Genomic DNA, 25,293 nt, shown 5'->3' on the forward strand with positions numbered 1-25,293 from the left:
GCGCAAAACAGGTTTTTACCACTTAGTGCACTGACATATTATCAACAGTTTTTGCTAACTATTTATGCACTTAGCAGATACGGAGAAACATTAGCTCTCTTTGGAGTCGTGTTTCTGGCCACCTGATGAATGCAAATCCAATATTCACTAATTTTAGCTCTGCTTTGGTCTCCACTAACTCATGAGGGAAATACCTAGCATTTTAGCTCCTCGCTAACTGTGCCTGTCTGCAGTTTGGTGCTGTGCAGGTACTGTAGAGTCTGTTTTTAGAGCCGTTCAATGAGCTAAAAGTTGCTGTCAAGCAGTAGATGCCTGAGGCTCAGGGAAAATGCAGAGTCAGGTGATAACTCTCTGTGGGTTGATCACTTTGAGCGATCCCTTTCACATATAGGCATGTCAGCCATTGTTAATATTGATTCTAGCTGCTTTAACTGACTGATGAGAGTGGTATTTATTATCTTCTCATCAATGGATGTATTGCCCTAAATGTCAAACTGTTACTTTGAGTGCATTATTGAGAGTTTTGAGTCTTCTGGACGACAATAGCGTAAATTAGTTAGCATGAAAATAAAATCATACCATCTTTTAAAATAAAACAAATTATTCAAGTTGATATCTAAATTAAGCGATTGTGGAGCGTGTCAGCCAAGGAAACAATCTGGAAGCACTATTGTTGGACTTCAACACACTGGCATAAATCAAATCAGCCCTGTTTTCACTGAATCATTTGCACCGTCTCGCCTGGAGCATCTATACTTCAACATGACTTAGTTTTTAATAATCAGATTGCCATGTTTGTGCACAGTAGTGGTCATTTGCATCTTGACTGTAAATCTATTGTTACTTTACCCTGAAACTGGGTTGTGTGAAGTTTGCAAATGAGGTTAGATTTACATGAACCAGTTTGGGAGGAGTTTAGCTACTCAGTAAGGAGGCCAGGGCAGGTGTTGATCTAATTTATCTTGTAGCCATTCCCCACAATATCTCCATCCCTGCTTCCCTCATTCTGTCAGCAATTTTCCCCTATCCTCTCTTGTCCCAGTTTGGGACGCAATTTGGACGATCTTCTTCATAGTGCTCTGTCCATGACCTGGCTTATCTGAGCGCAGACTGACCTGAGAGCACTTAATCTGTTTTTAAAGTACCTTTTAATGAATATCGGCCACTTGATTAAGAGGAACTTGGTTCAAGTGCGGTAAAAATGCAGCAGTCAGCACAGATTTTATAAATCTAATTAGAATATCCCTGCAGATTCAGGGAACACTTTTCATTTTTCTGGTTATATGTGGATGTTTTCCTTATGCAGCAAACAGTTATTTACATACTAAATCAAAATCAGTATCGATGGGAGGCAGCACAACTGGCTGTGGTAATAATTTCATTAATGCTGCTTTGGTTATGGAAGGAGCATGCTGGGCTTTCGGTGTTTTCTGAGGCAGCTGCTTTCGTAATAGTAGCCTTGACGTTTTTGGTTCACACTTTAGTTGGGAACGTGCTGTACAGTTTACTACTGAACTGTATGCTGCTTCTTTTGCCCTGGAGTCTTTGCACAGCAAGACCATATATTCACCAGATATTTTCCAAAAACTGAGCTAAAAGGAGAATGAATATTGGACTTCCATCCGTCAGGTGGACACAAACACGAATTATGAAATGTGTTTTAAAAAAAAAAAAAAAAAAAAAAAAAGTAACCGTTAGCTAAAGATTAATAAAAGGAAAAAAAAATATTTCAATTTAAAAGCTGTTGTGTTTCCAGTATGTTTTCACTACCCCTCATGAGATAACAGTTTCAAAGGTTTTATCACCAAGAAATAAGTAAACTGGACCTAAATTCCTTTTTCTTTCATCTAAATGGTAAAGGGGTAGAGATGGTGTAAAAGTCCTTTTGTAAGTCCAACTTTTTGGGAGACTTGGCCCCACTGGTTGTGTTTCTGTTTAGCGATTAATATTAGAGTTTTTGGCACAGGTGACAACACCTGACATAAGGAATGAACTCTGGCTTCTGAGGTACAAATGTCTTCTGTAGCTCCTTTTAGCCTAAGAAGACAATTGCATTTTTAGAGCCTGTAATATCTGTCTCCCGCAGCTTGAAACTATTACTTTGAACTAACTACTACAATGAGAACACAAGAGTGAACACTGTATGTAAAGTAGATGAAAGTGGCCTTAAAACCTGGTACTCATTTGTAACATGAGACCCACTTGTCTGTTGTTGCAGTATGTTCCTCCAGACCTGTGCATCTGTACCTTTGTGCTGGAACAGTCTCTGTCAGTACGGGCCCTACAGGAGATGCTGGCTAAGAGCGGACAGAACAGTGAAGGGGTGAGTGATGGTGAACACACACACACACACACACACACATGCTAATACACATACACAGATAGGAAACACTCTGACAATCCATACTTCAACTCCTCATAAGCCATCAAGTCATGTACTGTATGTCACACTCTGTTTAGACGTACAAAAGAGGAGGTTGTAAAACAGTGTATTGTAATGAATGAAGTCAGCTAAGTTGAATACTCTTAACTTGTTCAGTCACTATAAAGAGATTAATGGGCAGAATAGACCCATTACAGTGGCCAGGGGACCTCGACTGCGGAGAGGTCCGAGCCCCTATGAATATAAATAAGGATGAAGGGGATGCTCTGGCATTACTGCAGCTTTTCCTCAAGTGCTGCGTGCACTTTTAGCCCATTTGATTAACACCAAGGCTTGAAGGAAAACAGCATACTTTAGCACATACATATCTTCCTTTTTAAAATAAGCATTCTACAAGCAAAGAGAGCCAGCAGATTTGGATTTTTTTCAATCAATACTATGTTGCTGAATTTGTAATTAACAATTCATCATTGTAATTTCTGCACCTGATGTTGTTTTAGTCGTCTTCTTGCAAGTGTGTTTGCTTCTTTTTGTCATTGCTGTGACAGATGTGTAATTCTCCCTTTTCTGTGTATAATCTCCATCTTCCGCATGATAGACACGCGGCCCGGAGCGATGGGTATGTTCACCACTCATACCATTCCCCTCTTATCCTCAATGCATGACGCAGTAGATTAGTCGCAATACACAAATGCCTACTATAACCCATCACCACTGAACATTTGTCTTTACATCAGAAATTGTTAGAAATGGTTTATAGTTTATGCTAACACCAGAGCCCGTGCTTTGAAATAACTGATGATCAAATGGATTTTTTGTGTTCACTGGGTGAGAAGATTGTGTCTGAGCTCCTGCCGAGCTGACAGAGACAAATAGAGGTTAGTATAGACTTCCAAATAAGGTTCCTCGCAAACATCAACTCACACACAACTCCCTTTCCATTGCTGGAGAACTAGAGCGGCACCGATGCTGGATTAGCGTCAGATTAGCATTAGTCTTGCCCTCAGGGGCATTCAGATGGATGTTCATTGCAGTTCATTTGTTTTCTATAAACCCCACCACATAGGATAAGCTCTCATTTGTCACAGTATATTTTTGACTCACTCACTCTTGGCTGTGTGATATGAGATGCTATGAGAGGATGCAAACAGCTGAGACTAAGATTTTTGTGACAGCAAATGATCACGAGTGATTTAGTAAAAAAGCTCTCCACTGACTTTGAGTCAGCTTTTGCCACATTAATCCTCCGTTGTTAAAGTGCTCATATTATGCTGTTTGGCTTTATCCTTTTCCTTTATATCTTTTTTTTTTAATTCATGTTATAGGTTTACAAAGTAAAACAGCCCAAAGTCCACCCCAAAGGGAATTACCATCTCCAACAGAAAACACTGTTCACAAACTGCTCTGTTGTAGTCCAGCCTTTACTTCCATGATGAACATGCGTCACTTTGTACCACACGTTATAATGCTCGCCTAGCTGCTAGTGTGCCACGCCCTCAAACTCTGCTTCTGATTAGCTAGCAGTGCTTACCTAGGTACTGCACATGTGCGACTCCCAACGAAGATGGAACTGAAGTGAGATGCCTCACTCTGTAGCTAAAACCGAGAGCTCAACACACAGGGGGAAAAGAGGAGCTGCAGCAATGTGCAGTACAACAAAAATATGGTGTTTTTTGAAAATTAAACCATGTAAACCTATTCTCGTACAACCTCTAAATACAATTATGAACCTGAAAATGAGCATAATATGAGCACTTTAAGACTCATATTCATTTACTTGACTTCTGAGATAAAATTGAGGACTAGAGCTTTTTGGCCACAGTGGACTGTCTGTGGAGCAGAAGGATGGAAGTCAAGACCATTGGTTCCACTGCCGCTGTGGGGAGTTTAAGAGCTAGCTGTCAGGGAATTATGAGCCACAGCAGAGAAAAGAGGTGCTCAAAATATTAAACTTGAAAAATTAAAGCTTGAATGGACATGTTTAACTGCGAGTCCAGCCTCATCCCTCATGCATCAGCACCCTTCTTTAGACCTTAACATTACACTTAAAGTCCAACTGCATTTTTTTGTTTGCCATAGCACATATACAGTACCTGGGGTCTCATTAATAAACGTGGCGTACACACAAAACGGGGCTGAAAATGTGCGTACGCCACTTCCCACGCAAAGGTTGTGATTTATAAAAAAGAAACTTGACGGCAGAATGTGCGGTCCTCCACGCAAACTCTGACCCATGCGTATGCACATTTTGGAGACAATGGGAATTGGCGACGCAGATGGTGAGGTGGTGAACTGATGTCAGACTGCATAAAGTACATGTGGGAATAATGATTAGTCGTAATATTTTTTAAGTCTTGATGCCTCACGCACATTTTTTCACTCCGTATGATCCACGTTACCATGAAGATTAAATCCAGCAGTGTTATTTGCGTTTGTACACAGTGATAATTACAAATTTTTATTTAAGATTTGAGTTGGAATTTACAAGATGTTTATAAACATCTTGTAAATTTAAACTCAAATCTTAAATAAAAATTTGTTCTTAATATTTAATCGCCGTTGTCTCACCGTCCCATTGTCTGCTACGGAGTGCAGGAGGAGGATAGCATCAATCGTTACACTAATTGTCCTCGTTATCGGTCCAAACTTTAATACTGTTTATAACAAAACCTGCATGAAGAAAAGTGTCAAAACCCCATCTCGGGTTGAGGGATACCACTAGTTGATTTTTTGGCAAGGTGTTAACAATCACAAATGTTTGTAAACTTATAAATATTGCGGTGACCCCTGTGCCTAATGCTGCATGATGGCACTGCTGGTCCTGCAGGAGGACTACGGCAATGGAAGAATCAGGAGAGAAAGAGACTTCAGGGACCATGACGATGACCGGCTAATATGCCGATTTAAATTCCCTAAAGCTGAGCTCTTGGATCTATGAACTGAATTGGGTCCAGTAGCGAGGTCAACGCACCTGCCAGTCATTATGATTCGGCTTAACAAAGAAAAACTGCCAGGGTCATTAACATACTGCTTTGTATTGACTGTTTATGGTCAAAAATTGATGTGTACAGGTGTACGTTTTGTCGGATTACGGTTAGTCCTGTCTACATGGACGTTTTTGTATATACAGCCAATCAAATTGCTTTATTTTTAAACATATTTGCATAAAGTATTGGCTTCACCTTTCTATCATGGGCAGACTTACAGACGGACAGCAGTCTGCTACACAACACAAGAGCCACAGACAAAAACCTGCATTAGCTTTCCTGCTAAAGTCTCTTTCTCATCTAATTTACAAACATGAACACACTTGTCTGCACCTTAGCTTGTTGAACAAGGGACTACACATATTCATATTCAACGAAAAAGAAAAATGCATTTGTGAAATCAGTTTGCTGGCCCGCTGCAGCACATTAAACAGGATGTAATCTTAACTTCAAGTGTCACTTTGGTCCAATTAATGCTTGTGTGGTCCTTACTATTCAATACCAATGCTAACGTGTTAGCTACAGCATAAGTCTCGTTTTGATAATAAAGAACTATTAACAATAAATGAAACCAAAATTCACAACTGCAAAAATGGAAGAATAAATGTGATTTCAGATGGACTTTAATGTTGTTGCGTTTCATACTTTCTTATAGGCTACTTGGAAGATTAAAATTTCTTTCACCTTTCTCTCGTTTTGTGCCTTTGTAGTAAAGACCCCAGCGAGTTGGAGATGTCTTTGATTGACCATTTTTATTGTGTTACTTCACTGTTTTCTCTCTACTCACATTTATCTTTTCTCGATACTGCCTTCCTATTCATCATTCTTCGCCTGAGCTGAAATGTCATTGGAGGAAGCGCCATTAAAGGGGAAATGGAGGTTGAATATGAGAGAGAGGCTCTGAAATCAATATGCCTTTGAACAGATGGGCTTATCAATAGACAGTGGCTAGAGAAAATCGGTACTTTAGGCTGTTTTAGCCGGAAAGGCCCTGAGACACAGGGGACTGAAGAGGACCTGGAAAGACAACACACTTACAACTGATGTAAAAGCCAACCCCCTTTTAGATCGGTATTCATCAGCCACTACTCTGTGTGAATTTGTCGTTGCTCATCCAAAAAGCGCTGACCTGTTTGATTTGGTCAAAAGGGCAAATGATGAGATCAGTCAGTCAAGCTGCCCTGATGGCATCTGGTGTGCTAGTGTTTCTTTTCCTCTGCCATCACTGCCACCTCTTTTTCTTCTAGCTTGGTGTTCGTTTGTGGCTGTAGTCACGCCTCCTTTATTGAGAGAAACCACAACATTGCTGCCACATGCACACACACATGTCATTTGCTGCACGGCTCACACACCAGGAGGCTGCGTCTTGCTAAATGCCATGCCTTTAAATTGATCTGGATGTCACTTTTGGTCAACAGCTGGACAGGAGATCCAGTACTTGTTTCTTCTCTCATACCTCTTTGATCCAATAGTCTTCTTCTTTATGGCTCAATGAGATGAGCTTAATACAGTCTGACTCTTTTCAGTTGCTCAAGGTGGATAGAATTTTTGCTGCAATGTGTCTCTACATGCAGAAGATTATTTTTCTTATGAGCCACAATTTCCCTCCGTGTACAATCTATCTGTATAACGCAGTCCCCAGCCGCGAGGTACGGAAGTCAGCAGAAGGCTTGGGTTTATTGGTTGTGGTGTTGATTGCAGCTGGATGTGCCTCGCTGCATTAAGCTCAGTACCTCAGCCAGCATATAGCAGTAGCCAGGAGCACAAAAGAAGCCTGAAAGCCAGTGCTGCAGTCTGCACGACCCAACTGCATCAAATCACAGGACGGTTATTGTCCCATGTAGCCAATCGAGGGGGGATCTAGGGAGAAAAAAAAGAGAGAGAGAGAGAGAGAGAGAATGAAACAGGAGAGAGGCTGTGCATGGTAGGATTCTTTCACGAAACACTGCCATGCATTGTGTGTCTCTCAGATAATTAAAATCTACAGAGCTTTGGTAGATTTTAAGTCTTGATTACATGTCATTAGTGTCCTGAAGTGGTTGTAGTTTCAGTTTAATGTGGCATAAACTTGGCTGTTTGGCATTGTTTCAGAAATGATTGCTGGATCCTGTGCCAATGGCAATACTTTGTAAAATGCCAAAGAATGGGAGTCAAATTGTTTTTCTAAATCCCTCTTAAAAGAATTGACAGTTTGACAATCGTGTGCTCTGGGCACTTTAATAATGTGTACCAAAGACTAAAATAAGGCAGAGGCGGGCAGAGAGAGGCTCAGGAGAACAATAGTTCTTTCTGAATAATGACACTCTTTTTTACCTTAATGCTTCCTAGAGGCTCATAAGGAAGGTGAGTAACACAGGAGTTGCTTGAAGAAAGACAACAAAAACTCTTCTTTATCCCCTTTGAATCTCTACCAGTAGAGATACCATTTGTTCCCCCTCCTGCATCTTAACCCAACCCCATAAGCGGTGGATTGTTATTCCCTGCTAATGTTGACATTGCACCGGAGACTGACAGTAGTTGTGCATCCTTCCCACATTCCCGTTGTCGGAGTGCTGGAAAGATGACCCCGTATCGCTCATGGATACAGGAGCCAGAAACACCATCTCCTGTGGCAAGTCAGATTGCATGTCTGCATTGACGAGATGGTGTGACAAAACCCTCCCCAAGAGATATGTGCCCCCCTCCCCCCAACTTGAGGTCATCATCGCTGGCGAGAAGGTCCTCGCAGAGGGCAACATTCAGTGCCAGAGGTCGGGTCCAGATTGAAGCAGTTGGAGGGAGACCACTGGGACTGTTCAGCTTGAGCTGACATGTAACTCTGTGTGTGTGCGTGTGCGTGTGCGTGTGTGTGTGCGAATGATCTCTGTAGGCAGCGCAGAGTGGCGGACACAAGACTCTTCTGTATGGACACGCCATCCTCCTGCGGCATTCCTTCAGCTCTATGGTAAGAGATCGCACACAATCAATGTCGCCATCATCAAAATCAATTGGCAATGTCTTCTGCAGAGGAGTGTGTGTGTGTGTGTGACAGCTCTGTCCTGTGTGGTTTGATGTGTCCGTTGACCACAGTATCTGGCCTGTTTGAAGACATCAAGATCACAGACAGATAAGCTGTCCTTCGATGTCGGTCTGCAGGAGGATTCAACAGGTAAAAGAAAAGCTCTGTACAATTTGCTTTTATCCACCTCATTTTCCTCTTTCATTCTTGCTGGCTCGGTCTCTCTTTGTCTGTCCCTGTCTTTGTTCCTTTTTTACTCTGTTTGGTTCTTTCACTCTGTCTGTCTGTCTCTCTCTCGGCTGTCTCCAAGCTCCCCTCTCTTTATCCCTCCCTCTCTGTTCACAAGCGTGTTTTCTTTTCTGGAGCGCTGTAGACATACAGTGTTGTTCTTTTTTCAGTGCTGATTACATCTCGGTTGCACATTCGCATTATTATTTATTTCATACCATGCACCAGATGAGCAGTCACCTCAATATGACTTTAAAAGAGTGTTGCCATGGTGCAGCCACATGCATCCAAGTTCTCATTTCTACGTTCTCTCCCCTCATTGCATTATTAGTAATTACAGATGACATTTGGGCAGCGGCAATGTGGTGCTCTCTAAACTGTCTAAAAATAAAAAAAATTAAAAAAAAAAAAATATATATATATATATATATGTATATGTGTCTATGCGTGTGTATCATTGTAGGTGAGGCCTGTTGGTGGACGATCCACCCTGCCTCCAAACAGAGATCTGAAGGAGAGAAAGTGCGGATCGGTGATGACCTCATCCTCGTCAGTGTGTCCTCAGAGCGATACCTTGTAAGTTTAGTGTGTGTGTGTGTGTGTGTGTGTGTGTGTGTGTGTGTGTGTGTGTGTGTGTGTGTGTGTGTGTGTGTGTGTGTGTGTGTGTGTGTGTGTGTGTGTGCATCAACTCTTCTTCCCCTAATGTGACAACATTTCAGATTATCCCAATCCTGTTACCACACGCTCTCCTTTAGGAGGCTGTAATGTTAAAAGCAACACCTTTTTTCCTTCTGGATGACTAAGGCTGCTAACATTTACATTAAGCAAAATTTGATCTGAACTGGAAATGTCTGGTTTGGTGGATTAGGATTTCTTCAGACTGCTGCCAGAGCCATTTAAAATGAGTTTTCATCCTCCCCACATCCCACCGCCATCAATAATGATTACGTTCCTATTGCACTGCTGAACTGACCTTTTCAGCATTAGGCTTCTTCTTTGACTATTATGCCTTCCTGCCCTCTAAGCCCAGCATCATAGCACTGTGCGATGTTAACCCTGGGAAACATGTCCCCTGTGATCCATGAAGTTGGTGACAGCAGCCAGCCTGTGTTTACCCCCCCCATGGCGGCAGGGGCACAGCCAGATGACCACTATCGCCTTACAGTCACCAATGTCAATCTGGTAGTCTGTCCCTGCTGTCACCCACACAGTGGTATGTGGGGACAGAACCCAAGGGAGGCACTCTGGAGAGGGAGGCTGATCAGCACACAGCTGCCACAAAAGTTGTTTTTTGGACACAAAAGAACTGTGGAAAACACACACACAGCATTACAGCCCCCCAGATGGTATAAATCCCCAAACACTCAAGGCATCTGTCCGTCATGTTTATGGTTCCCTCAATATATATATATATATATATATATATAAACTACGGTTCCAGACCCCCGGCCTATTCGACGGCCACGTCTGGCCCATGTATTTGAAACACAAGAAAATCATATATATATCAGAAAGCCAGTGTCTATCTTCCTATAGAACCCACACTTGTTTGCAGTCGGGTTGTACTTTAGAGATTTATTTACAAAATGTATAAATGTTTAATATAATCTCTTACAGGTTCAATGTATTAAATTATAGTATTCTGTGAAACAACATCTTTCTCCTCTTTTCCTGCAGCACTTATCCATCTCCAATGGCAACATTCAGGTGGATGCTTCTTTCATGCAAACCCTGTGGAACGTCCATCCCATCTGCTCCGGTAGCAACATAGAAGAAGGTAGAGGCTACACACAAAGTCCCAGCTTCCATTATTTCTTCACAATTCTTTCCACACATTTCTCCATGATTCTATAGTATTTTTTAATATATATATATATATATATATATATATATAAATATATACACAGTATATGTATATTAATAAAAGGAGGGAATGTAGGCTGTCAAATGAATGTTAATTTGTAAATATTTCTCAAGATAGGATAATGCAAGTTTCCACTAATTGGTCAAGGATAAGCCCCTAAACATTCAAAAGACTTAAATGTAGCTTTTTCATTTGTTAAAAAGCATCTTGTTAAACTGTTCTTTGAAACATCCAATCTAAAAGTATATTTTCTTTTTTCCGCTGTGACCATTCCCAGCATTTGTGGAAATCTCCCCGTCATCTTGAATTTGCTTGGATTTCTTTATTGAGAAATTAGGAAAACGTCTTCTGAAGTCAACATCAACATTAACAGATTACATCTATGAGATGACAAGCATTTGAAGTGGAGGCAAAAGCAGCAAAAAACCATAAACAAAATGTCTACAGTCTCCTTATCTAAATCTAATGTCCTTCCTCCTCCAATAGGCTACCTGTTGGGTGGTCATGTGATGCGGCTGTTCCATGGACATGACGAGGTCGTGGCCATCCCAGGATCAGACCAGAGTGAAGAGCAGCAGAGGTGCGAAACACAGCAAGCGTTGAACAAACTAGATTGCGCTGCAGCATTAGGGGTCACCCTTTAGTGATGGCAGAGCAGTTATGTAGCACAAGAAAAGCTAACTGACCTGTGAGTTACCCATGGTTCCTCAGCTCCCTCCTACCATGCTTCATAAAGAATGCCTCTGACCAGCATGGCACTCGTCTCTCCGGGGAGCCAAAATGGCTGCCGTGTTATTTTTATCGAAAGTATAGCTGCCTGGTGCCTACACAGATAACGTAGGCCGCAGAAAAATGGCACACTGGGCTCAAAGTGGGTCACGACAGCGGGCAAGGCCCATTCACACTCCGCTAGGTGCCAGGATTTGTGTGTTCCTCCAGGGCAAAAACACACATACATACATGGTGTCTATTTTTAGAACAAAGCATGGCAAAGACGGAGGCGGGATTAGATATTATTTTCCCGCTTTGGCTTTTCTCCTACTGTTGTCCTTGAAATTCAACAGAAGGAGAGAGCTGTTTAGAGGTCTTACGTTTTTCTGGGGCAGATCAAACACACTCCAAGCTGTCAGCAGGGGGTTGGGGGGTGATGATGAGAGATTTATTTTATCTTTGAACCCAGTCACCCAAATTATAGACAGTGTAGCTGTGGGTTATCAGGGCGCACATGTCTCTGTTTGAAGGATGTGATGCTTTAGTCAGCAGAGTAAATACAGCCAGTGTGTGTGTTTATGTGTAGAAACACATCCTCCCAGTGAATATCAGCGTAACAAGTGAGAGTAAAGAGGTGGTGTTCTTTCGAAGCAGGATGAATGACCTTGACAGTATCAGTGGCGGCTAGACATTTAAAGTGTTCACAGAAAGACAACCCACTCATGCTTCTCTGGCATCCCCAGGATAGTCAACTATGAGACGGGTAAAGCCGGTGCCAAGGCCAGGTCCTTGTGGAGGCTGGAGCCGCTCCGCATCAGGTGGGTTGTGTTTCACATGATCGGTTATCTATTTCTTTCCTTCCTGTTTCTCAGTACCTATTTTTCTTCTTCTTCTTTTTTTATCATTTTCCACCATTCTCCTATTTCTCCATCCCACCTGTTTCTTCGTATCTGCTGTTTTCTCTTTCTATTTCTTTTCTCTCCACACCCATTTGTCCTTTCCTCCCTCTCCCTACCTATGATTTAATGCTGCACTGTGGCCTCTCTGTCTCTTTATTCCTCATCTCCCTCCCTCTTTCCTTCTGTTGCTTTCCCTTTCTCTGACTCTTTGATCCTGGCTATTTCACAGCCTCACAGGGGATGCAGCCTTTCCTTTTTTCATTTCAAATCTTGTGTCAAATATGATATTTGTCACATTTACAATGATTTTAATTTCTTGAACAGAAACAAAGTGCATAATTAGAGAAATGTTCATCTATCTGCTTATTATTCTACCCCGTGGCATGCTAGATAATTAACAGCTGGCAGCAATGTTTAGATCAAGTAATTAGCAGATATTAGGCTTCCAGGGCTTATTTAATGCACCTTTGTCTCCTTGTATGTTTGCATGTGTGCTTCATTTTAATGTGTGGGTGCGATCTTGACAGCTGGAGTGGGAGCCACATCCGCTGGGGCCAGCCCTTCCGACTGCGCCACCTGACCACCGGTCACTACTTGGCCCTGACTGAGGATAGGGGTTTGGTGCTGCAGGACCGGGAGAGGTCAGACACCATCGCCACTGCCTTCTGCTTCAGAGCCTCTAAGGTTAGGACATACGTACGCACACAGATACAAGGGCACAAAATGTCTTCACTTGACTCTACCGCTGTTCCTCAAGGTGACTCGTGTCACATGTGATCAACCACACACCGCATCATTACACACAAAGGATCACCTTTAAACCTTTACAAATGAACCGCCCACTCCTCTTGAACTGGAAAATCACCATTTTTCCAAGGACAATGAAAATTACAAGAATTATTGGAGCAGTGAAAGCTACACCATCAAGGTTAATTTAGCTGCTCTTGCCGACTCTGACTGAACCGTCCATTTAGCCTTACTCTGTGTAATGGAGTTTCTAGATATGGCCAGTGATTGTCAGCAAATTAGTGACCCCTCCAATGTGGATTCAAAGCATGTATTATAGAATGTAAGTAAAGTCATTTATCACTTAAGTCCTCATGTCGATCAGGGGTCGCAGTTATATCCGATCCTAGCAAAGCAAATACAAACATCCCACTGTGATAGATGGAGCCATAAACAGCAGATGCAGTTGACATTTGGTTGGTGGTTGATTAAGAACAGATATGCATGCAGTGTGTCTGAGTGTGCATGTTTTTGTATTGTGCCAGCACGCTCCACACTGACAACTTTGACATTTTCTCCTCCCCTGTGCAGGAGAAGCTGGAGCAGAGCCCCAAGCGGGACATCGAGGGCATGGGGGTGGCAGAGATTAAATACGGAGACTCTCTCTGCTTCATCATGCACATGGCCACGGGACTCTGGCTCTCTTACCAGGCACCTGATGTCAAATCCGCCCGTCTGGGTCCCCTCAAGAGACGAGTGAGCGGAGACAAACACAAGCACACACTGTTCCGTCTTCAGATGCAAAGCACATCTAAAAACAAAACAACATTAATAAATAAATGAGATTCCTCGGAGCGAATAATTATTTTGAGGGTAATGAGTTGATTGAGTAAAGATTATTGTCTATTAGTTCGTATCTCTGCCTCGGCTAAATATAAACCTTGTCCGTTGGCTATTGTGGCAGAAGTGATAGAGGTGTGTGTGCGCGATAATATGCGTGACAATGTGTCCTCCATGTAAACACAGCCAAATAGCCTGTAGTGTCAGCACCTGTGTTCCAGACATTGTGGCTCAGTGCTGGCTCCCGATGGCTGGTCACTTTCTCTCCATTAAATGACTTCCTATTCCTTTTTTGGTCCTTTCCCTCCCCCCCCTCTTTCCCTATATCATCTCATGGCAGTGTCTCACACTCTTTCTCTTCCTGTCTGCCCTGTCAAGGCGTGCCTACATTCTGAAGGTCACATGGATGACGGGTTGACCTTGCAGCGCTGTCAACACGAGGAGTCCCGCGCTGCACGAATCATCCGCAACACCACACTACTTTTCAACCGATTCATCAGGTATGCCAAACATGGCAGTAACACTGCTGTTCCTCACTAATGCACACCGTGACGTGATCACACAAATTGCCCAATTAAACCAAATTGCAGACCACATTTGTCTTGAGCCATTTTATTAGGCTAATTTGCCAAATGTCCTGTCATTGGTACAAGTTGCGTAATCGTTATACAGATAATGATGATGGAGCATAATTAATAGAGATGATAAAACAAAGAGTCCCCCAACTGCACAACATCACACACAGATGAATCCTAAAAAAACAGACATCTCAAAGCCCCACAGACTCACACAGTCCACACAAAAAAGTGATGTAACTTCCCTCCAGATTGTGAACGCGCCCAGTGGGGAGTTAAGCTGTGGGCCTGTGAGTTTTGACTGAGTGGGGTGCCAAAGTCCCAGACAGCTCACTCAGTGGTCCAGTCATGCATTTCCAAATGGCAAACATTGCAGCCGCGTCACGGCTGTGCACTGCCAGCTATGAAAAGGGAGTCGTGGAGCACGTAAGTGGATGCTTCCAGCGCCCTTATTTGTTATCAGACGGCCCGCTGTCCCCGGGTTGGGCTTGTGGGGCACTCATGGCGGGAACATGTGAGAGTCTGTCATCCTTCCCCCGCGGCTGTGACACACACATCTCCGCTCACCCCTCCCACGAGTACGACAGGAGCTATTTTTAGCGGGCCAGCGGAAATCAGCATTTCAGCATGGATGAACCTGTGGGCTAATCATTGTGTTAGTCATCCCAGCCTCCCCGCAAGTCTGCTCAGCCTCCCAATTAGAGTGTCTTTACCCGGCATTACTGCATTTTTGATGAATGGGGGTATTTTGAAAACTATGCATGATCACAAACGTAAGTAGGGACTGCTTTTCTCTCTGAATATGGGGTATTTGTGATGTGTTGACGTTTCTGTGCTCTCTCTCTCTCTCTCTCTCTCTCTCCCCCTCTCCCCCTCCAAGAGACCTGGATTGTCTGGGTGTTAAGAATAGGGTACTGGTCTCGCTACCTGTTGAGGAGGTGCTCCAAACCCTCAATGACCTCATCACATATTTCCAGCTCCCTGATGCTGAGCTGGAGCATGAAGAGAGGCAGATCAAGCTGCGCTCGCTCAAGAACCGGCAGAACCTTTTCAAACAGGAAGTAAGTTTCACCGTAAAGGAAGGCGCAGCAAAAATAACACAGTGAGCTGTTCTGCAGTGCAGCAAAATATGAAAAGCCCCCTGGACTAAAAGTTTGACTTGTGATTGAGGCAATTTCAGTAAGTGACTGACGGTTGAGCCGAGAGCAGCGGCAAACTTGCAAAAGACAAAGTATGTGACGGGCTAAAGCAATTGATTCTTTCAAGTGTGTTTCAATGCCATCTTGTATTTGGAGGCATTGCATTTGAAGGTGTCAGCAGTTCTGGTGTTATAAGTTTTCCCGAGGCTGGCACGAGTGCACTGAAGCTTTCTGCTAAGCCTCTAGGACCTAAATTGTGATCATCAATTACGAAATGTCAGCTGCCTTACTGAGGGTGCCTATGATGTCAACTATCCACACTCCCCTTAACCTATTACAGGCTACGACAATGTGTCACCATATCCTCAAGCCAACATACATGAATGTGAATTAGCTAACTGAAATAAATGTGCATTTCTGGTAGTTTCAGTATTTGCAAATTATGCATATTTCAGCATTTCATCTTATTTACCCATCTTTCTATGATAATATACCAAAGCGGCACATCTCTGTCCCACCCCTAATATATTACATTTAGAAGGTTAATTTTTCACTGCAGACAGCTGACTCATGATTTTCCCTGGCATTATAAATCATCAGCAATTTCCATTTTGTCTTTTTACGGCGCCCATTTAACATATCTGATCACTATAGATATTTCGCTGTGGTATAAATCACCATGACCAACTACCAAATTGGACAAGAGAGAGCCATAGGGCTGCGTTCAGGATGGTCGACTAATTGAATGTTGCAGAAAAAGAGCTCACCAAATTAAGTTGTCCTACTAATGAGAGCTTGTTATTTGAACGATATGTATTTTAATTGGGGATGTCATATATAATACATGCATTTCATATTTGTTATTTTCGTGTGGTTCTATCATGTTCACATAATTGATCACTGTGCATTTTGTAGGGCATGCTGACTCTGGTGTCCAACTGTATCGATCGTCTCAACCTCTACAACAGTGCTGCCCACTTTGGTGAGTGTGCGGGGTCGGAGGCCGGAGCAGCCTGGAAAGACATTCTAAACCTGCTGTATGAGCTGCTGGGTAAGAAGCCCGTTTAAAACACACACACACACACACACACACACACACACACACACACACACACACACACACACACACACACACACACACACACATATATGTACATACAAACACACACTGTAATCAATCACAGAGATGAGAGTTGTTGTTTGAAGGTAAAGTAGCTGCAGTGGTGATGAAGAAGTGGACTGACCTGGTATTTAACCAGCCATTTACAGACGCCTCACAGTGGAAGGTTGTATTCTGAGGTTTCCAGACTTCAATTTAACATTATACAGACATGCGCACACACACCATCAATTTCCCATCTCCAACACTCACACATATAATCACATTTTTTGAGGAAAAAAAGGCTTGCCCCTTGCATACAAAAAAGATACCCAGTTCATGTGATGTGCCTCTAGAGCATCAACACAACAAGATCAATCATCACACACACACACAGACATACTCACACTCACACAGACTCACACTCTTGCACTGATTGACAGCTTTATGTCATATGACCAGATGTTTTTTTTTTAGCCATTGAATGTCAGTTCTCATCACTATGCTGCTTTCAGTTTCATTTACTTGTTCTTGTGCTCTTTGTGTTCCCATAGCACTATTTCATCAGCCATGCCTTTCCAAAATCACTTTAACCTGCTAGCATATGCTCTGTCAGATGTAGACGTATCTCACTAAAATGATCTGGCAGGGGGAAATAAATATTTTTTGCTCTCCCTCTCTGTCTAAAAAACCTGCTGTATCTGATGAATACAATGTTTGGCTGAAACATTTTTTCGTCACCAGTTGTGACATAAAGGATGTACTTGTGAGCAGGCATGATTTTCTTCCTGTCACATTCCTAAGAAGAGAATGTGGATGTAAAATGTATCTTTTGTCCTGCCACACCGAAACCCTTCTGCCCTCCAAGTGTGTCCTTCACACTCTTATTTACACTGATTTCACCTCCTGGCTTAGATTAGTGTTCCAGCCACGTCTTCTTTCTCCCCCCCGTCCTCCTTCCATTCACACACACTGCTTCTGCGCAGCGCTAAGTGGATTTAGGATGCCTCCCTCCTTTCTTCTCTGTCTGTCTGCATTGGGTGACCCTGTCTTTTTTTTTTTTTTTTTTGCTAAGACACAATGTGGGTGTGTTTGTCCGCTTGTGTTTATGTCTTTTCTCTCCTTGTGTCATTCCCTCCCTCTATTTTAGGCAGCTTCTAAATTAATATGTATAAGGGTGTCAAAGCTAAACCTTCCATATCTTTGGGCATGCATTTAAAGTGTCCACCTTTGGGCAAAATTGTTTTTGCTGTTGCACTGAAGAGGATCCATCAAACCATTTTACCCAAAAAGCCTGTTTTCTTTCCTATAAAATGTGACTCATGCACACTTTGCTTGTACCCTGCAGCTGCGTTAATAAGAGGGAACAGAAACAACTGCACCCAGTTCTCCAACAACTTGGACTGGCTGGTTAGCAAGCTGGAGAGACTGGAGTCTTCTTCAGGTGTGCTCATTATCATCCTCACACATACTGAGCCTCCGGTGAAACGGCATTGTGACATAAGTTGCATTTTCTCCATCAGAGAGATATCACAAAGCTATCCAGTTCCTTCAGTGGCAAAGCAGCACTCCTCGACAAGGACATGAGTCTTAATATATATAAAAAGATGACACTGCTTGCTTAGAAATGATATAGTTTCCTGTTCTTTTTTTAAATGTATGATAAAGATTGGTGTTGACTGTTAATCCATGTGGCTGGGATATCTCTTTGATAAGTGTCCTCTGGTGTGTCTTTCTCTTCTGTGCCTGTTAACTAATTGATGAATTTGCGGCTGTATAGGCATCCTGGAAGTTCTGCACTGCATTCTAATTGAGAGCCCCGAGGCCCTCAACATTATCCAGAGAGGACACATCAAGTCCATCATATCGCTGCTCTACAAGCACGGACGCAACCACAAGGTGAACAGCAAGTAGTGCTTCTACAGTCAAATGTTAATTTGGGGTACAATCTCCACTGTGATATAAGATAATGACATATCTGGGCTGTATTTTTGCATACAATGCACAAGGAGAATGTTGATTGAAGCCAAGTGGAAAATAAAGGTCTTGGTGAAAGGAAATTACACATGCAAATTTGAATAAGATAAAAAAACAAAACAAGGAATAGTTTGACATTTTGGGAAATGTGCTTATTTGCTTTCTTGCTAAATCAGATAAGAAGATCTATACCATGCGAACATCTGTAAGGTAAATATGTAGCCAATTATTTTAGCTTAGCATAAAGACTGGAAAGAGGGCAACACAGCTAGCCTGGCTCTATCCAAATGTAACAAAATCTGTCTACCAGCACCTACATTTTGGCCGAAACCAGTGGCTTCCTGGAGTCTCTGCTGGTTGCCTGGCAACAGCTCCTGACTACAAAATAGGCCGGCACATAATCCCCTGTTAAATTGCAAATTGATGTTTATACACTTCCTTTTTTGTATGGATTAAACAAATGAGATATAATGTGTTAGTGAGCTTTAGAGATGCTAGTAGGTGGATTTTGTTACTTAATTTGGACAAAGCCAGGCTAGCTGTTTCCGTTAAGCTAAGTAGCTAAGCTAACCTGCTGGCTCCAGTTTTAATTTTTCCTGAAGACATAAGCGTGGTATCAATCTTCTCATCTAACTGTCTGCAAAAAAGCAAATAAGTGTTTTTCAAAATGTTGAACTTTCAACATATACTGAAATATTTCCAGTAGGCCTAACTCAAATGTTGTCATAAACCTTTAGTCAAGCAAGAAGGCACACAACAACCACCTAAAGTGCCTGTTTATCTTGCATCCAGCCATCTCCAGTTCTTTCCTCATTAGGCTCACCAAAATGCTTCACTGGATGCATATTTATTTCCATAACCGTTCCCTTTGGGCCTCTTTGTCACCTCTTCTTGTCTTCTGCTACTAATTCATTGTGCTTACCTTCCACTAGCATACAAACTTCCATCTTCGACAGAAGGTTCCCGGGGGTTTGGTTGCATTGTGTCCTCATCATGAATCAATCAGTTTAACAGTGAAAGTAGATCAGGAGCAGGCAGTCAGCTGGCCTGGGTCATAAATCAGCCTGAGTGTATAATTTAGCTCTAGAAGCAGGAGAAAAGAGCCAATGATAAAGGTGGCTTGTCGCCCTTGGCTGAACTTCCTGGCCCATTTAATTCTACAGCTTTGCTAAGATAACATCAACGAAATATTATTGGACATGTTTTTGCCCCCAATAAGCATCTCTGAGTAATTAAGCAGTGGTTGCATGAAAACTGTCTGTCCCTAGATCAGCAACCTGGACAGTGATTAGGAACAAAGATAATAAGTAATTTCTGGAAAGGTATGGATTCATAACCAGGGTTTAATAGGGACAGTGAGGTCAATGTTATCCGTTATTGGGGAACTGTTGTGCTCTTCCTCTTGATAATGTTGCTTATTTTCCTCCCTGCTGCTTTACTTTCTTTTTTAGATTCTGGATGTGCTGTGCTCGCTGTGTGTGTGTAACGGCGTAGCTGTGCGAACCAATCAGAACCTAATCTGTGATCACTTGCTGCCCAAGAGAGATCTCCTGCTGCAAACCCAGCTGGTCAATGATGTCCAGAGGTTGGAAAGCCAACCACTCACCATGTCTCCTTTCAACATCATGCTTTTTTTCATTAATTTACATTTCAATTGCATTTGCAAATCAAATGGTTAGAAATAAGGAACTAAAGTCTTGTTCGTTACCAAGTGATTGAAGTCCTAGTCTGTGATTGGTGTACAGGATTGGTTTGCACCAGCTTTTTGTTAATCCATTGCTGTGTGTGTAAAGTACTTTTAAAGTTCTCTGTAACTGCCACCTACTTTCAAACTATTAACTAAATTGGATTGCACCAATAAACTCAAGGAATATCTTAATCAGTAAAGACTTCCAATCAAAAATAATCTCTCTCTCTCTCTCTTTCTCTCTCTCTCTCTCTCTCTCTCTATATATAGATAGATAGATAGATAGATAGATAGATAGATAGATAGATAGACAGACATATATGTATGTATGTGTGTGTGTGTATATATATATATATATATATATATATATATATATATATATATATATATATACATACAGATATATATATATACACATACACATATATATATATATATATACATACATATAAAAAGCCGGTCCAGCTGCGTGTGCATGTGGCCGTGAAAAAACTTAGGTATTTCACGTATTAGGGATTGGTCTGTGAGAGCTGTGTGGATGCAATCCCGGCCTGCTGTTTTTTTTCAGTACTTAAGTTGTAAACACTCGCATTACAATTAGGTTTTAAGTTTGATCTTACGAACAGCTGATGCAGCCGGCTCCAGAGCCACAACCATCCCACTGTGGGTGTGACGTACATTCAGCCCTACAATGTGTGGACCTTGAGTGTATAAGGTACACATCTAACACTAGATGTCGTCTATGTCGACCATAGACTTAAGAACATGGTTTTTAAATTGGACTGTGGACCATGTACGCTCAACCATGATGTGATAGTTTGGACACGAAAGCTCGCTGAGATTGTACTTGGCCTTACAATTTCATTTTAACTTTATTATTATTTTTTATTACTTATATACTTTATTAGTATTACCCTTCCACATTTTATCTTTGTACAATGAAAAGAACGCTAAGATTTAATCTCACAAATCTCTTTGGATCATTGTCTTGACACTAGTCAATTGATGACTTGGCTCTGCCTTGCTTCAAGTTATCAACACTTTTAAAGAACCTTTTGAAACAAATACATTAGAAGCAAATTGAATTATCTTGTCCTTAGGGCAGAATTTTTCATTAGTTTTCAGAAAAAATAGCATATTACAAATGAATATATGAGAATATCTAAGAATGTGTCACTGCCTCTGAGGGATAACTAATGATTTCATGTTCCACTTCATTGCCAGTATGAGACCGAATATCTTCCTGGGGGTGAGCGAGGGCTCAGCTCAGTATAAGAAGTGGTACTACGAGCTGATGATTGACCAGGTGGATCACTTTGTGACCAGTGAGCCCACCCACCTGAGAGTGGGCTGGGCCAATGCTAAAGGCTACGCTCCCTACCCTGGAGGAGGAGAGGGATGGGGAGGCAATGGGGTTGGAGATGACCTCTACTCGTATGGTTTTGATGGACTCCACCTCTGGTCAGGTCAGTGGGAGGAATACAATTCAGTATGTAACTCAGATGATATCATAACGACCTTATGTATTAATGGTAACCCTGGGCTACAGCCAGGCTGTGTCTAGACAGGATCAGTGCCCTGTAGGGATGATCTCCTTGCCCAGAGTGTGTGTAACTGTGTGTACAAATGTGCGTGTTTAATCCTGTGTGTGTGTGTGTGAGAGACGTGATCTGTGCCAGCATCACTCACTGGGTCTTCTTTCACATAGGTGTGTGTGTGTGTGTGTGTGTGTGTGTGTGTGTGTGTGTGTGTGTGTGTGTGTGTGTGTGTGTTTTGCCTGAACAGGTCGTATCCCGCGGGCAGTTGCGTCTATGAACCAGCACATCCTGACCTCAGAGGATGTGGTGAGCTGTTGTCTGGACCTGGGAGCTCCCAGCATCTCTTTCAGGATCAACGGACAGCCCGTTCAAGGCATGTTCGAAAATTTCAACACTGATGGGCTCTTCTTCCCTGTCGTCAGCTTCTCTGCAGGGGTCAAGTGAGTGTTTATTTGTTTCTCCTGTGCACTGTCTAAGACGAATTGACTCCCTGAAATTCCTTGATGATAAATGAGTATATATATATATATATATATATATATATATATATATATATATATATATATGCCACACCGTCCACAAACACAACCCTGTATGAATCCATTCAATCCATCCAATCATTCTGGTCCAAATGTATTAATCCTCAGTCTTGAGATTGGACACAGGTAAAATTGGCAGGCTTCGTATTCTGTCCTGTTGCCATGGTGACCACAGATAGTGTGATTGACAAGACTTTAAAATGGAATTTCAAGCTCTAGCACGTTTCCTATGATTCCATGATTGACTCTGACTTTGTAGAGCAAAGCAGCATTTTGCTTTAACAGCTTTCATTCTTCGAAGTGCAGAGACTCTTGACACCAAGAGACTGGTCTGATTTGATTTGTTCATGTAAGCTATTTGAAATCCTTATTGCGTGATGAAAATATATTTTCAAAAAAAATACAATACCCGGCATTGAAAGGGGAATCAGGGTGGACTCGACTATGTTCCACAAAGTGTTGAAGCAACGTGTCCTGAGTTGGCTGTTTAGACTTTGTCAGTTAACAACACTACGGTCATGCTAGCAGCTCTGTGAGGATGTACTTTGGAACAGTGGTGCTTTGAGCTAAATGTTAACGTCAGCATGCTGACATGCTTACAATGACAATGCTGATGTTTAGCTGATATAATGTTTCATTTAATCTTAGTTTAGTGTGTAAGCATGCTAACATTTGCAATTTAGCATTAACACAAAGTACAGCAGAGGCTGAATGTCATTAATTTTGCAGGTATTTAATTATAAGTTTAAAATTTTGACTTGATGATTGTGCTAAATGAATAGTCAGGGGATCACCAAAGTTATCTGTTATTTATATTCATCCTGAGGGGTTTCTGAACGTCTGTAGCTAATTTTATGTCAATCAATCCAGCAATTTCAATTAGAGTAAATGTTCAGCATTTCATACACAAAGTGCCAGCTTATAGCCACTTTTGTGTGGGTAATTACACCTCAGAGCTTGTACTTGAAACTGACCCAATGAACGGGGTGAACATCTCTTTAAACGTGCCAGAAAATGACAGCCACACATCTTCACTGCTCAATAATTGAGAGCTGCAGTCAGAATGGGCTTGGTTGCGTCACCACTACTACTTGAGTAGCTATTTTGGGCAGCCTCAGGAGAGCCTCTTTACAGTGATGGCCTGTGACGTTTTTTCTGTCTCAGAGCTAAACTTGTCTCTGTTAGAGCAGAGTCAGGAAGTGATTGAAGTGGATTTAGATTAGAAACAGCGTTACATTTAGCTGCATTTTCTTTTCACTGGCTGCTTCTTTCATAAATAGCTGTCTGATTATCATTTATGATTAGATATATAAATTATATTAGATATATACCCCGCCTCCCCCCACCGCATTAATAAAAAAAAAAAAAGTTCTCCTACAATTTTAGTGTGCAGATTAATGATTTAATAAAATGTTATGTCATCAGGGTGCGTTTCCTGTTGGGTGGCCGACATGGCGACTTTAAGTTCCTGCCTCCGTCAAGTTACGTTCCATGTTACGAAGCTCTGCTGCCAAAAGAGAAGATGAAGGTGGAGCCAGTGAAAGAGTACAAGAGGGATGCGAATGGAGTCCGAGATCTGCTTGGCACCACACAGTTCATGTCACAGGCCTCCTTCATCCCCACACCTGTTGAAACTAGCCAGGTAAACTAACAGGAGAAGAATAGATAAACATGTAAATAATCCTGTCACTGTTTTAACTTTTTTCATTTAGGTTCATACTTTGCCTGTTTCCTCAGATTGTTATGCCGCCTCATTTAGAGAAAGTTCGAGACAAGCTTGCTGAGAACATCCACGAACTGTGGGGCATGAATAAAATTGAGCTGGGTTGGTCGTATGGCAAGGTGAGAAATATATGCTGATTCCTTTCCTTTATAGTATAATACTCTTAGAACAAAATCATCACTCTGGATCGAAAGATAAAAAAAATGCATAACCCATACATTTTGCCATGTTTGTGGAGAAATAAACATCACAATTACACATTTTCTAAACAAATCTAAGTTAAAAACCGCTTTAAATGCATTAGTTGTTGGTAGTATCAGAATTGAATCATCAAAAGCCTGTACGTCATCTTGCTTTCTCTTTTATAATTTGCGGTTCACACCAAAAAGAGGGTAAGTGGAAAGAAAACTCTCATTTTCCATGTCCGATGCTTTTCATACCATCATTTAGATGCATACTTCCAGTTTGTTTGTACTTAGCATAGTCATTGTGTCCGTGTTTTAGTAGAAGTCATGACTTACAAAGTGTTGTTTCACCGAAGGGCAGAACAGGGTGTTGACAGCAACAATAAACCATGAGGAAAGCGGGTATTTGAATCATCATTTTTAATCTTCATTTAATTTTTAAGAATTAAAAGAAGAAGTTTAATTGATTCTTTAGACATAATGCCTTCCAAATTTAAACCCAAAGGTTGCTTTTATGATGCAGTTATAGTTTGACATTTTGGGAAAAGTTATGTTTCTGTTTTTGCTGAGAGTTATATGTTAAGATCAATACCTCTCTTTGTTTATCTTAGCTTAGCATAAAGACTTGATGTCGGGGAAAACAGCTAGCTAACCGCTAACAAGCAGACTCCAGACTATGGATTAAACAAATGAGATCAAATGTGTCAAAGGCCCTGAACACCCACACAGTTGTTTATAGTTAATGTGGCAGATTGGATCTTTTCCAGGACTGTGTGGGTATGGATAGACTGAGTGATTGACATCTTCCTGAGTCCATGATTAGTGTTGTTGCACCTGTTAGGGCGGGACAAAGGACACCTTTGTCATCCTTATTGTTATAAAGAATTTGTGACCTAATAAGTTCCCATCAAAGCTCCGGCCCACCTTCAACCTGAAAAGAGCCTAATCAGCCAGAATAACTGAAAACACCTGTGTGGACGTCCTTTTGTACCCCATTTACACGTACATGGTTATTTTGAAAAACTGAGACATTTCCCTTCGTTTCTGCCCTTCGTTTACGTGCAAACGGAGAATTCGCTTCTGACAACGATTCTTTCTAAAAACTCCGGCCAGAGTGGAGATTTTGGAAAACTTCGTTTGCATGTAAACTGAGAAAAACGGAGGTTTAGGCAGCCGACATAACAGTATTTAACAG

At 41.8% G+C, this 25,293-nt stretch overlaps 1 protein-coding gene across 1 annotated transcript in view; it reads left to right on the top strand.

Moving 5' to 3' along the window:
* LOC114547290 (ryanodine receptor 3) overlaps positions 1-25,293 on the top strand; it is a 112,936-nt gene that overhangs the window by 21,296 nt on the left and 66,347 nt on the right. The window contains exons 3-21 of the mRNA XM_028566573.1: positions 2,219-2,323; positions 8,240-8,314; positions 8,440-8,518; positions 9,060-9,172; positions 10,274-10,373; positions 10,947-11,040; positions 11,915-11,989; positions 12,598-12,754; positions 13,388-13,552; positions 14,015-14,136; positions 15,092-15,272; positions 16,266-16,401; positions 17,798-17,893; positions 18,230-18,348; positions 19,878-20,011; positions 21,338-21,579; positions 21,899-22,091; positions 23,616-23,832; positions 23,928-24,032. Coding sequence (XP_028422374.1) covers positions 2,219-2,323; positions 8,240-8,314; positions 8,440-8,518; positions 9,060-9,172; positions 10,274-10,373; positions 10,947-11,040; positions 11,915-11,989; positions 12,598-12,754; positions 13,388-13,552; positions 14,015-14,136; positions 15,092-15,272; positions 16,266-16,401; positions 17,798-17,893; positions 18,230-18,348; positions 19,878-20,011; positions 21,338-21,579; positions 21,899-22,091; positions 23,616-23,832; positions 23,928-24,032 — 2,508 coding nt within the window. The remainder of the gene's footprint in view (positions 1-2,218; positions 2,324-8,239; positions 8,315-8,439; positions 8,519-9,059; positions 9,173-10,273; positions 10,374-10,946; positions 11,041-11,914; positions 11,990-12,597; positions 12,755-13,387; positions 13,553-14,014; positions 14,137-15,091; positions 15,273-16,265; positions 16,402-17,797; positions 17,894-18,229; positions 18,349-19,877; positions 20,012-21,337; positions 21,580-21,898; positions 22,092-23,615; positions 23,833-23,927; positions 24,033-25,293) is intronic.

This window comes from Perca flavescens, chromosome 20 (assembly GCF_004354835.1).
Source record: "Perca flavescens isolate YP-PL-M2 chromosome 20, PFLA_1.0, whole genome shotgun sequence".
Lineage (NCBI taxonomy): Eukaryota > Metazoa > Chordata > Actinopteri > Perciformes > Percidae > Perca > Perca flavescens.